Raw genomic sequence first — 13,385 nt, forward strand, 5'->3', positions numbered from 1 at the left:
AACCGGAAATTGATATTGAAGGTTTGTAATATTCATTTTACATTTTATATACTTACTTTGTACACTATTTTAATTCATGATTGTTTAAAATTTAAAAAAATTAGAAATTTATAAATCATAAAATAAAATATAATAAATTCTGTGAAGATGCAATACTTCAATTTTGCTATATCTATGTATTATAGTTCACTATACATAGCAAAGGTAAATTCCTTTTTAGAATTTATACATATTTTAATATAGGTTTCACCTATTTGAAATATATTTGTAACATTTTAATTTCAAAATATATTTTATTAAAATCTACATACTACGCATTATCTCCATCACTGACAAATCAAACGACCTGAAAGTGAGCATAGATTATTTTTACTATGTTAAACTTTCTTATATATATTATAATTGTTACAATAAACTTACTTGGAATTAACTTGATCACCTGGAATGTAGAATGGATTGCACACAGCATTAGAGTAAGCAGCATGTAATTTTTTAAAAGTCTGCAAAGAAAACATTTCCTTTTTGACATTGATCGATAATAATCATAAGTTTAAATAATCCAAACTTAAGTACTATACCATTTTTACATCATTCTCTCTTGGTAATGTGTTAAATAATTTTAATACTATGACAAACTTAATTTTTGTGTTTGTAGCATAACCATATCTGAAATTAAACAGAATGTTAATTGAAGGAATCCAATGAATCACATATAGTTATTTAACATGACTGTACCATTGAAACTGTTGAAATTTAAGCATTATTCAGACATGAATGACATGACCGTGAACATATTAAATACTTATAAAATATATTTATATGTTACACGTACATTTTATATTCCTCAGTAGCATATAGTAATCCCAAATATAAGTCTCTTGTATCAATAGCTGTTTTATTCCCTACGTTCAACTTTTCTTCTATAATATCTATTGAAGTGTGAACTTTACAGTGAAATTGTAATGCTGACGACTCATCTGCACACCTAATATATTTTGGAGAATTCTGAAACAAATTTCCAAATTTTGTAAATAAATAACCTTAACCTCAAAAAGTGTATACTTACATCTTTTCCAATTACTGCTACACAAACTGCCATTTTTATGAGTCTTATATGTTTGTAGTATTATCATCCATAACAAGATTTAATAAATAAACTAACACTTCAACCTATACTAGAGGTTATAATAAATATTTGGAGATGCTGTTTGTATTCCATAACACATAAGTTAGAATGTCACTTTTGACAACTATAGTGACATGATGGACCATGTAAATAAATTCAACAGTTTAGTTACAAAAATATTTATTTTTTAAATAAAGTATTGCACAAATACATTAAAGTATATTACATTGTTCTAATAAGATACTAAAATGTTTTACAATATCTAATAAACTGATTGTTGAATTTGTAAACAAAATATAAAAGAAATAGATTCCTAAAAAACAAATGAAATAAAAATATTTTGTCTGTACAGATATAAATATACAAATTTTGTATAATTTATTTTGATATTATTTTTCATAATATCGTTTCTTTAATGTTCGATATTTGCGTAACATATACAAAGCTTCCAGTTCTTTTATAACAAAGTTGCCGTGTGCCAACATTTTTTCAATTTTTTCCGGATCACGTTCTGCCTTATTCTTTTCGAAAGCTTTTTTTAAATTTGTTTTGAAAAATTCATAACCTCTTGGATAGTCTCGTCCCATGTACAAAAGCTAAAAAATATTAGTTACTAATAGAAAATAAAATTTAAAACAAATGAATAATTTCCCTTTATTTTATAACGCGTTGCATTTTGTATAATTATTAATTTGTTACAAAATAATATTCTCAGTACTGTAAACGATAAAACTGATTTAGCAAAATAAAATTGAAATAATTTCGTACCGTTTTATATAAATGAATAACTTTGGAACGTTGCGACATCGATTAAAATTGATCTTAATATCGATTAATCAGTAATTAAATCAATATATTATCAATTGTAGTATCGAACATGTAATTTTAACCACATATAAAATATTTTGCTGCCAACGTAAGATGTTCTAATATATATATGTATAAATGACTGTAATTATCGACGGTTCGTATCATTTAAAACGATGCTGTGCGTGCAAAAATGTGAGATAACAAAATGCTTTCAATTGTCTTTTATTTGTGTCTGTCCTGTAGAATATTATGTACGTTGTCAAGTATAATTTCAAGACAAGTCCATTGCCCCTCTCTTTACAATCATAAAAATAACGTTAATTGTCTTTTGAAAATGTGTTATCTCCCTACCCCAATTATTTTAGGAAAAACCAATCTATCTTTTAATTGACTACGTTTCCTGTTTAACGAATTACTGATCGCTATCTTTTTACAAGTTTGACTCATTGTAATTTAAGTAGAACGAGAAACATGTACAGGAGGTTCTAAAATAGAATTATCACCTTGACCATTTTTATAATTATGAGACTAATAAAAAAATTTATCATGTATAAATTAATTAATATCAAAAAGATCATTGTATAGTTGTATCAATTATTTTGTAGATAAAATAACTTAGGAGATATGGAGCTCATAGTTTTTTTAAATAGAAATTATATTTTTTTTTTTGTATAAGTTACTTTGGATTAATTTGTGTACAAAAGTATTAGGATCAAATGATAAATTTGAAATTTGAGATTTTTATAATTTTAAGAGTTTGGATATTTAGGAATTTGAGGTGAAAATTTGGGAATTTAGAAACTAGGAAATTTGCAGTCACTGTTTATTATAATATTTATAATATTAATTTTTAGAGTGCTGAAATGTTGACAATATTATGTTAATTGCCTCAGGTCTTTATTGAATAGAGTTCTTTCAAATCTTTGTACCTATTATATAAATATTTTATTATAATGACAAAAACAAGTCGTAGAAGTATGACAGGTTGTCTATAAATAGATTATTCAAAATTTGAAAAGTCACAAATTCTGTTCTCAGTAAAACTTCCTTTACAATACTATTTTGCGCTATAATTAATGAAATATTAATCTGTACATAAAGTACTACCGTTTACAAAAATTAATAAACATAAAAATGAAATCTGATAATGTTTGAATAAACCGCTGAGTACAATCCAACCTGTATATTTTTAAAACGACTAATATAGAAATAAATACGTTGTCACGGAAACATATATACATAAATATATCACAAACGAATCAAAAACATTGGACTTTATTCCGGTAAATCGTCGGTAGCTTTGTTATTTTATCAAGCGTCGTCGTGTATATAAGTTCGGGCATTTTAACGGAAGCATCGAGTTCATTTTATTGTTAGGTCATGTCTGTGTTCTGCGAAGTTTAGGTAGAAGGAAAACTTTTTCCTTCTATTTTAATATTCGATCTTTTTGCAATTTAGTACTTGAGCAACTTTCCTCAAAGAGTGAGTAACTTATTGTAAGTGAAAAGTGAAATGCGACTAATTCAATTTATTTTTAATCGTGTTTCTAATTCAAGTTTCTTTGTTTTGAATTTTTATTTCAAACTGATATTTCAATAAATATACAAATATTTAAAATTAATTGCTTTTTTCTGAACATTCATAATTTTATTTTAAATAAATAAAATGTGTATAATTAGAATATGTTGGTAGAAATTTATTAATATCATCATTTTCGTACTGGTTCAATTTTAATTTAAATTTTTGGGTTTTTATAATTATTTCTTTTAAATATACTTCAAGTTAAAATTAATAACGATTTTGGTGAATATGTAAATATGTATGTTATCAATGTTAGTTCCCTTAGTATTAGAAATGGTGTAATCAATAGTAATGAGATTATAACACTATCGAAATGGCCAATTGTATGTATGAAACTAATAATGTTCTGATTATCTTTGTTACAGAAACATAAAAATGCAGATTTTTGCTTTAATAGTTTTTTTAGTAGCAATAGGTAAGATTATATTTATTATTTTTATTATATATTAAATGGCAAAGTATATCATTGAATACTAATGTTTCTATAGGTACTTTTGGTATTGAGGCTATTCAATCTCCAACATTTAGTAATGCTTACACGGTAAAGGGAACTTTGTATATCCCATATGCCGAAATTCGTGAACCATTTTATGCATGGTACGATGCTGCAAGTGGATCTAGCAGAATTGATTACTATGGAGGTAATGTGTACTAAAAGTAGTCAACTTTTTACCAATAACAATATTTTTAAAGAAAACACTAAATTAATTCTGATTTAATTAGGAATGGTGAAAACTTATCAATTGTCGCACAAGGGATCTTATGGAAAAAGTATAAAAATTGCTCCAATCACTACAGAAAATATTTTAAATGCAGAAACATGTCTTGAAGTAAATGGTACCAGGGATTTGAAAATTGAACCTCAGACTATTATTCCGGATACAACTGGAATGGAGGTAAAATAACGTTTTCTCCTTTTTATTTTTTAAACTTATTTAATATTGCATTGTTATGCAAAATTATGTGTTTAGTGCATTGGTGAAGAGGTGGTTAATGGATTATTATGTGAAAAATGGAGGCTTGTAGAGACTGTTAATGAAAAAACAAACAAATATACTCTTTGGATAAGATATAAGGTAAATTATATTATTATTCGTTATCATATAATTAGTCTTATATCTTTAATTATTTTATAATGAATTATAGAAATCTCCACGTGTACCACAATTTAAAGAACCAATTCCTGTAAGGTATGAAATGAAAGGTTTTAATAGCCTGTTAGGTTCTCACTACGATCATTATTATTTAGATTATGATTGGTTCTCTTCTGAGACACCTAGTTCAGAGGTGTTTGATATCGCGGAAAGTACGTACGATATTTTCCTATATTAATGTAAATTTTATTTAGTTACATTTTAACTAAGAAATATGTGTTTCAATAGATATGACATGTGTTAGTTTTCCTGGACCTGGAGATAAACATATATACACATTTAATCCCATACGCGAGTTCATTCATAATCATGACGCACATATGCACGAAGCATTCGAAAATTTCAAAAAAACTCATAACAAGGAGTACATAGATGAAATAGATGAATTAGCACGCAAAGAAGTCTTCAGACAAAATTTAAGGTATGTATTACATATTTATATATTACAAATATTTAAAACTTATCTTCATTCAAAACATTTACAGATTTATTCACTCAACCAACCGAGCTGTTAAAAGTTATCAGTTAGATGTTAACCATTTGGTGGATCGTACCGAATTAGAATTAAAGGCATTGCGTGGTAAACAATATACTAAAGGTTACAATGGAGGAGCACCTTTCCCCTACAATGCTGATGAAGAAGTGAAAAAAGTTCCAGATTCTCTAGATTGGAGACTCTATGGTGCTGTTACTCCAGTTAAAGGTTTGTATCCGGATTTATTCAACAAATAGTGGACTTGAAATTAAGTAGCAGTGTCTGTTAATTAAATAGATCAATCCGTTTGTGGCTCTTGTTGGAGTTTTGGCACAACAGGTGCTGTCGAGGGTGCTTATTACATGAAATATGGTAAATTAGTACGCTTGTCTCAACAGGTAAAGAAATAAAAAATGTGACTACAATTAATAATGTAAATACAAAATATTTTAACACTCTTTCGTGATTGTAGGCTCTTATTGATTGTTCATGGGGTTTTGGAAATAATGGCTGTGATGGTGGTGAAGATTTCCGATCGTATCAATGGATCATGAAACATGGAGGTCTTCCCGCAGAAGATGAGTATGGTGGTTATCTTGGTCAGGTAATAAATATATTTTAGTATAATTGTGGTTATTGTAAACGTGTATGAGATTAATACGTATCGTATTTTTCATTCTAGGATGGTTATTGTCATGCAAATAACGTTACAAAGGTAGCTAAGATTACGGGCTTCGTAAATGTTACACCGGGTGATCCTAATGCTTTGAAAGTAGCCATCGCAAAACATGGACCCATTTCAGTTGCAATCGATGCTGCTCATAAAACATTTTCATTCTATTCCCATGGTGTATACTATGATGAATCCTGTGGTAAGTAAATTTAATATTTATTTCTTACCATTGTATAATGCTTTTACTGTAAACATAAATTTTGTTTTTCAAAGGTAACACGGAGGAATCATTAGATCACGCAGTTTTGGCTGTCGGTTATGGTAAATTAAATGGAAAGGATTATTGGCTGGTTAAAAACTCCTGGTCAAATTACTGGGGTAATGATGGTTACATTCTGATGTCTCAAGAAAAGAACAATTGTGGAGTGTTAACAGCCCCCACATATGTTACTATGTAAGGAAGAACAAATAATACATTATATTTTTGTTTTTTACTTTAAACGTATATAAATAAGTTATGAAAATAAAGTTATATATTTTTTTTTAAATGCAATAATAATAAATGTTGAACACCATTTTCTGGGTACATACAGAGACCTATTGTAAAATGAAAAAAAAAAAATGTAAATAAATTGTTAAAATGCAAGGTAAATGAGATGCAATTTTATTTGGATCGTATGAAAATTAACGTTGTAGAAACATAAACAAAATGATTTTTATTGAATATCTGTAGCATTTGAAAGCACTCTTATCATTCTCTTTTCTTGTTTTTTTTTTTTCACTAAAAACTTGGAATATCAAAGGACGCACAGATACGATGAATTTTTGAAGTCGGTAAAGTGTATAAGTAAATTACATAGTGACTGTGATCTGCCAGTTCACAAAGAAATGTATATTCGATATAAAAAGCATAAACAAATATGAACACTTACGTAAATAAACAATGTCACGTTTTTATCTTAAGATAGAAAGTGTTGCTATACACTGAAAAATCTAACCTCAGTATGAAACTATCACTCGTGGTGTTAGAAAGCCTGACACTGGAATTATAACAATTACTTATAAAAATATATATAATTTCAATAGGCACAATTTACGTAATACAGTATCTTAAATTTTTATAAAATTATACATCGCTGTGCGTACCATACAAAATCGAATATACCAACGAAAGGAATGTTATGTAAATCAAATCGATAATTGTTTGATCGTGTGTAAATTTTTATATAATAATTATAGTAATATTACATCGTTTCTTTTACATCCGACAATCTATTTTAATACACAGATTCACATTTACCATGTTTAATCCATGTAATATAATGTGAATCTAACATAAACGTACATTTATCAGAAAAAATTAATCTCTCGAAAGTGTAAATAACACACCACTTTTAAAAGAATTTCGTTAATTGTTGTAGTCTTCATTTTTAAGTGTTATAACTTGAATGTTTTAAATCTTTTCATTCAGTCGAATTTCATATTGAATAATACACCAATAAGTAGTTTTCTTTAAAACTAGGGTTTGTCACAATTTTACAACTTGTGCAGATTTTGTGCTATTAAGTTTACTAAAACATTATATTAATATATTTTGCATTTTACATGTTTATAGATTTTCAAAATAATAAGCAACTTGTATATGTAACTTTTACTAAAAAGTAATTGATTTTTTATTACAAAATAAACATAAATAAATTTCGTAGATCATTAATTATTATAAAAAAAAAATTTTTTGGATGAAAATGATTGATTTAAGAATATAATTTGCACAAAATTTTAGCCGTCTTTATTTCGGCAAATGTTTACTTATTCAATATATGATATTATCTCGAAAACATATAAATTGATTTTACGACGAAATATTCAACGACGTTAACTTTGGTTATCATTTGCTAATCCTATTCTCTTTCTTTTATTAATTAAAATTTTCAGTATATAACATAAACTCGTACGTTCTGAAAACGTCATTTTACGTATCCTTAATATCATAAAATTATAAATTTTAATTACTCTCACGACCTATATTATTAATCTGCTACTTTTTCTAGGATAATTCGAAATAGTTGAAATCTGAAAAATGTTTTTAAACCACACCATGATATGGACAATTCAAAAATATATGTACCTAAATATTCTTATTAGCATTTAACATGTACAAAGACATAAACGATAAGAATGCATAATATTTTCAGTCAAATATATTCCCTATATAATATAACTAATAAAAACGTGACTATAAACTTTCACAAACTGCTGTTTAAAAAAGAATATCTGTTCGACCATGCTATATTATGTTTACTGGGATCATTAATTAAATAATTGGATTAAACTGTATCACAATATTTGTGTAAAATTGTCAGAGATTTATAACTAACGAAGTTACGCATAAATGTTATCTCGCCTGCGAATCTAAGCATTTTCGACCAATTTTGCTATGTTTTTATAGCAAGAAATACAACTCGTTTAAGTACGCAAAAGACAATTTTCAACGAACCAATTGTTACATCGAATATAATATTTATATGGTCGAAAGTGTGTAGGAATTAATTGAAAATATTTTCCATACTATATATAAATCTTTCATTTTCAATTTTCCCTCTTCTTCCGTTACTTTCTGTTACTTTCATTGTATATCACTTGTGGACCCTGTTCCGATCGGTCACGCTTGACGATCGACGAATAGCCATTGACGATAATTACATATGGCGATCTCACAGGAACAGTCGATCCCCAAATTCACGTACGATCGATAAATAGTAGGAATGTTCAAATGGTTCGCTCAATAAAAGCGCTATCGTAAGGCGCACTAAAGAATATAGAAATATCTCGTGAAAGTATTCCGTTTGGACGTTGTTCGAACAGGATCTTTTTTCCCCTTGTCCAGTCCTTTTTGTAAATGGATCCTGTTTAAAGGAATCCCATCTCTAAGGCGTTGTATAATGACTGTGTATCCGAGTGACTATTTATTCTCCAAAATGGGAAATTGTGGGCACGTGCTGCCGTTTCTTCGTCCGAATCGTCGCCTATCACTACGTAAGTGCATCTTCGACCAAATCTTGCGACTACTCTTCCAAAACAACTTTCTTTCCCTAAAAGTTGATATTATTGTATGAGATATGCTGTATAATTGTTCGCTCATAAATCAAGTGTTTGATTTCATATCAAATTGATCTTTTCTTAATGTAAATGTCAAGGACTTTGTTTCAAATGAAATATTTTGTAGTGTATGTAAAATTAGTATGAGTTTGTTTCTCGCTTATGAATATTTATTTTGATACCAGAAGCTAATGTAATGATTGCTGTCCATGATTGTTGAAACGCTTCTGGTAGTAGTATAATATTATAAACAAAAATTAAGTTAATTATTATTATTATTAATAGATTGCAAAAATAATAATTATAGATATACTTCTTTTCTATAAAAATTCGTTTCCACTTTTTTAAATAAGACCATATAATGTTCTACACAGAGTAGATATTTTTTTTATAATTCTATATACATTATAATATATATATTTCATTTGAAGTAAAATTCTTGACATTAATGATTGATCGATTTGAGTATTACACTAAAAATATTTCTAAAACCTACCAATTTTCGAGGCAGAATAAATATTTTCAATAGGAAATATTCCACCAATTCCGAAAAGTAGTACTTTCGAAAGAGCCGGTACCAACTGCGTAGTCGTGACAAGAATGTTAATGCAGTGACTTCTTTTATTAATAAGACTCAAACATTTCACTGCAGATGTTAACCAATTATCGGTCAGTACTTCGATCTCTGAGCGTAACTGCAGCCATTGTTCTTGTTTCGCTGCGCCTAATAAACCGCCGACATTGTTCCGGTAATTAGTGTAAATCTCTTTTATTTTCCGGTAACGGAAAGCCAATTTTCGCATCCAGTCTACGCCACCTCTGACACCGGATGCCAAGCATATGCCGTTGTTCGTAGACGCGCATTGGAAACCGTCGTTTGCGAAGTTGTAAGAAGACAGGTCCTGCCCGTTATCATCTGATGATACATCGTCGATGTGCACTTGGTCACAATCCTACAAAATATTAATTTCAGTTTTACAATATTTTGATATAAAATAAAATACAAATTTAATAGTTCATGACGTAATATAAAATACAAATATAATTGTTCTTTATACATTGTTTAACAAGATTAATTTGAGGTTAAATCAGTGATGGGTGGTTGTACTTGCAAGAAGATTAATAAGTGGTTTCTTAATTTAAAAATTTGAAGATTCTACATACTTAACATGTTTGAGGACATAATGTTATAGCACTTATTTTCGTTGTAATGCAAAATGGCGTGAATGTTATAGCATTTTGAAGGCAATTGTAATTCGCTTTTATATAAACTTGAGTTTAATTATTATACATTTCAAAGCAATAACCAATTTATTTGTTAGGTATTTTCATACTACTTTTTATTGTCCCTAAACATGTTAAATTCTGAAAATTCCAAACTTTCAAATTATTAAATTACTAAATTTCTATTTTGAAATTTTCACTTTTCCAAACTTCCATATTGTGAAATTTTTTAATTAGAAAATTTTAAAGTTTGAATATTTTCAATTGAAATTTTGTAGTTTCAAGTTTCCAACGTTTGTAAATTTATAAATTTGATATTTCTGCATTGCTAGGTTTCTAAAGTATCCAATTTGTGTATTTGGAGAATTTGTAAGTGTGGAAATTTGATATTTGCATAATTTTGTGATTACTCTCATTTTTACAGCAATATAGAAATTTAACAATATAGCAATGTAATAATTTAACAATGTAACAATTTAACAATTTAACAATGTAACAATGTAACAATTTAACAATGTAACAATGTAACAATTAAACAATGTAACAATTTAACAATGTAACAATGTAACAATATAACAATTTAACAATGTAACAATGTAACAATGTAACAATTTAACAATGTAACAATTTAACAATGTAATAATTTAACAATTCTCAGTGTTAGCCACCCAGAAGCTAACCGTATATATTTACCTCGATGTCATTGAAAAAGAAATGAGTATCAGCCAAATTAAATATCATCTCCTCCATTCTGTAGGCAACTTGGGCCAAAAGGGTAGGATCCTTACGGTGTTTCGTTGCAAATTGGCCAGTGAGCAACGAGTGAAACACAACTATGGTTTCGTCCAGGTCCCAAATGAATATCCGGTCAGGACCGGCTTCTGTCGTGTCTGCGGAACCTATACTGTTTCCACTTCCGCTTTGACGTCTTCCGCGTCTGCAAGGTTTCGCAGTCGTACCTGAAACACGTTAATTCATCCTCATATTTTTTTATCCAACTCTTTATCTGTATTTTCGATTTTTCTATATTTTTCAATTTCTTATGAAACTGAATTTTTCTATTTTTTTAATTTCAATTTCTTATGAAACCGAATTCTTTTATTTTTTTAATTTCAATTTTGAAACTGTACTTTTCAATACAATATTTGCATTAATTGTAATATTTTAAGCAGAAGTATACATGTGATTTGACAAATTTATTATAGAATTGATGTTTCCACATTTCAAAGTTTGAATAAAAATTATTTTGCACTAAATACAAATTTTTTAATAACTCTAAGAGAAATGTTATAGTATATAGTACAATATTAAATAATATTGTTCCAACTGATTACTTATAGACATACATTTATTCTTTTATCAGTTCGCTTTAATTTTAGAACCTGGAAGATATTTAGAAATGTTTGAACGTTACCATTGAAAATTACCTTATGGTTATTTATTTCTTGTTTTTCAGAGCCGTCTTTACAGTATTTCCCTGGGCAAAACAATGTTCTCAAGAAGAAAAATGCAAACAAAATTGCAATTATTATTTTGTAACAAAATAAATATTCAAAAAATCTTACAAAAATTTTGTATTTTTAACCAAAATCTTTTAATTTTTATACCAATGTAATATAATGTAATATAAGTCTGGAGAAAGACAAATATTTAAAAACACTTTTAAGCTAATTTTCTTGGATTTTAAAATAATATTTTTATTTAATTTGAGGGTTTCTGTTGCCCAGTGTAACTGTACCTTAAGACGGCACTGTTTTTAGCAAGATAGACTGTAAACACATCAGAGGAGCACACGCATATCGATAAAAAAAAGGAATAGAAATAGAAATATAAAATCACACGTACGAATCGTGTTACCTTCGATGTTTGCGGTTTCTCGTGCGGTAAGATCGCTGGCATCGTGAGTTGTTGCGTCCAATGTGAGCGCAGATTTTGTCGAATCTTTTTACAAAGAAGGACGATAGTTACTGATAAATTATAATTGCTAGCTAATCGAAATTATCGTGATGATATATGTACACCGAAGAACTGAGGTAAAATGTTGCTATTTGAAACAATAAATTTAAATTACAGGCTGTCCCACAAGAGTATGTACTGCATGATTTATGGTCCTCTGGTTGAAATATTGATGATTTGTTGACGGGATTTTGATAGAAATATTATGATATAGTAAATAATAATTTTTGTATTTGGAAATTGGGTGATTTGGTAATTCAATTATTTGGTGATTTAGTAATTTGGTAATTTGGTCATTTTATGGTTTTGTAATTTTGTAATTTGATATAATAGTGATTTGGTAATTCAATTATTTGGTGATTTAGTAATTTGATAATTGGTGATTTGATGATTTTGTAATTTGGTGATATTGTAATTTAATAATTTGGTAATAATAGTGATTTGGTAATTTTGCAATTGAATTATTTGATGACTTAATAATTTGCTAATTTGGTGATTTGGTGATTTTATAATTTAGTAATTTGGTAATTTGGTGATTTTATAATTTAGTTATTTGGTAATTTGGTGATTTAATTATTTGGTGATTTAGTAATTTGTTAATTTGGTGATTTTATAATTTAGTAATTTGGTAATTCAGTTATTTGGTGATTTAGTAATTTGGTAATTTGGTGATGTAGTAATTTGGTGGTTTTGTAATTTAGTAATTTGATAATTCAATAACTTGGTAATTTGGTAATTTAATAATAATTAGGTTAGGTGAGGTCAGCGATTTAGATATTTAGGTTTCAAAAATTAAAAATTCCTGGATACTGCAAATTTGAGAATATAGAAATTTTACAATTAAGAAATTTATTAATGCAACAATTTAGAAACCTGGTAATTGTTAACATTTTAAATTTGGGAATTTTAATAATTTACCAGGAATTCAGAAATTTGATAATTTGCAAATTCAGCAAAAATTTAAAAATTTGGTAATTTAAAATCTTATATCTTGAAAACATTAAAGATTTAAGTATTTCGAAATTTTCTAATATACAAATTTATCAATTTGAAATTTGGTAATTTGAAAATTAAAAATTTCTGGAATTGAGGAACTTGGTCGTTTGAAATTTCGGAAACTTAGAAATATAAAAATTTAGAAATCTTGGAATTGTGCAATCAAAAGATCTAAAAATCTACAATTGATTTTTGTTATATAGAAATTCAGGAATTTCAAAATTTATAAATGTGCTAAATTAAAATTTGGAAAACCTTGAAATTTATAAATCTATAAATTTGATAATTAGA

The 13,385-nt window shown here is 27.5% G+C and overlaps 3 protein-coding genes across 11 annotated transcripts in view; 1 reads left to right on the forward strand and 2 right to left on the reverse strand.

Moving 5' to 3' along the window:
* Positions 1-273: 273 nt before the first annotated feature.
* LOC100876918 (trafficking protein particle complex subunit 2-like protein) lies at positions 274-2,341 on the reverse strand. The gene is made up of 7 exons (XM_003705740.3): positions 1,895-2,341; positions 1,568-1,722; positions 1,067-1,109; positions 833-1,005; positions 579-666; positions 421-500; positions 274-346 (listed from the first exon to the last, which is right to left on the reverse strand). The coding sequence occupies exons 1-7, from the start codon at positions 1,931-1,933 to the stop codon at positions 304-306; spliced, it is 621 nt and encodes a 206-aa protein (XP_003705788.2). The 5' UTR covers positions 1,934-2,341; the 3' UTR covers positions 274-303.
* A 768-nt stretch (positions 2,342-3,109) lies between these two features.
* On the forward strand, positions 3,110-6,471 carry 26-29-p (C1 family peptidase 26-29-p). Of its 3 annotated transcripts, none has more exons than XM_076542162.1 (12): positions 3,110-3,219; positions 3,883-3,932; positions 4,006-4,158; positions 4,241-4,413; positions 4,489-4,593; positions 4,664-4,823; positions 4,900-5,092; positions 5,157-5,374; positions 5,444-5,544; positions 5,619-5,750; positions 5,829-6,018; positions 6,093-6,471. In XM_076542162.1, exons 2-12 carry the CDS (start codon positions 3,893-3,895, stop codon positions 6,275-6,277), a joined length of 1,650 nt encoding a protein of 549 aa, XP_076398277.1. In that variant the 5' UTR covers positions 3,110-3,219; positions 3,883-3,892; the 3' UTR covers positions 6,278-6,471. The 3 variants fall into 3 exon arrangements, with proteins under 3 accessions (XP_076398277.1, XP_003705787.1, XP_076398276.1); XM_003705739.3 differs by lacking the exon at positions 3,110-3,219 and adding an exon at positions 3,231-3,432; XM_076542161.1 differs by lacking the exon at positions 3,110-3,219 and adding an exon at positions 3,231-3,418.
* A 38-nt stretch (positions 6,472-6,509) lies between these two features.
* eya (eya transcriptional coactivator and phosphatase 2) overlaps positions 6,510-13,385 on the reverse strand; it is a 31,861-nt gene continuing 24,985 nt past the window's right edge. For 5 of the 7 annotated variants that reach the window (XM_076542166.1, XM_076542168.1, XM_076542163.1 and 2 more), the window contains 4 exons: positions 11,988-12,083; positions 10,836-11,101; positions 9,415-9,871; positions 6,510-8,911 (listed from right to left, as the gene is read on the reverse strand). In XM_076542166.1, the coding sequence (XP_076398281.1) occupies positions 8,730-8,911; positions 9,415-9,871; positions 10,836-11,101; positions 11,988-12,083 (1,001 nt within the window). In that variant the 3' untranslated portion in view covers positions 6,510-8,729. The remainder of the gene's footprint in view (positions 8,912-9,414; positions 9,872-10,835; positions 11,102-11,987; positions 12,084-13,385) is intronic. The other 2 variants (XM_076542164.1, XM_076542169.1) reach the window with 2 other exon arrangements.

The sequence above is a fragment of the Megachile rotundata genome, chromosome 2 (genome assembly GCF_050947335.1).
Source record: "Megachile rotundata isolate GNS110a chromosome 2, iyMegRotu1, whole genome shotgun sequence".
Taxonomy (NCBI): domain Eukaryota; kingdom Metazoa; phylum Arthropoda; class Insecta; order Hymenoptera; family Megachilidae; genus Megachile; species Megachile rotundata.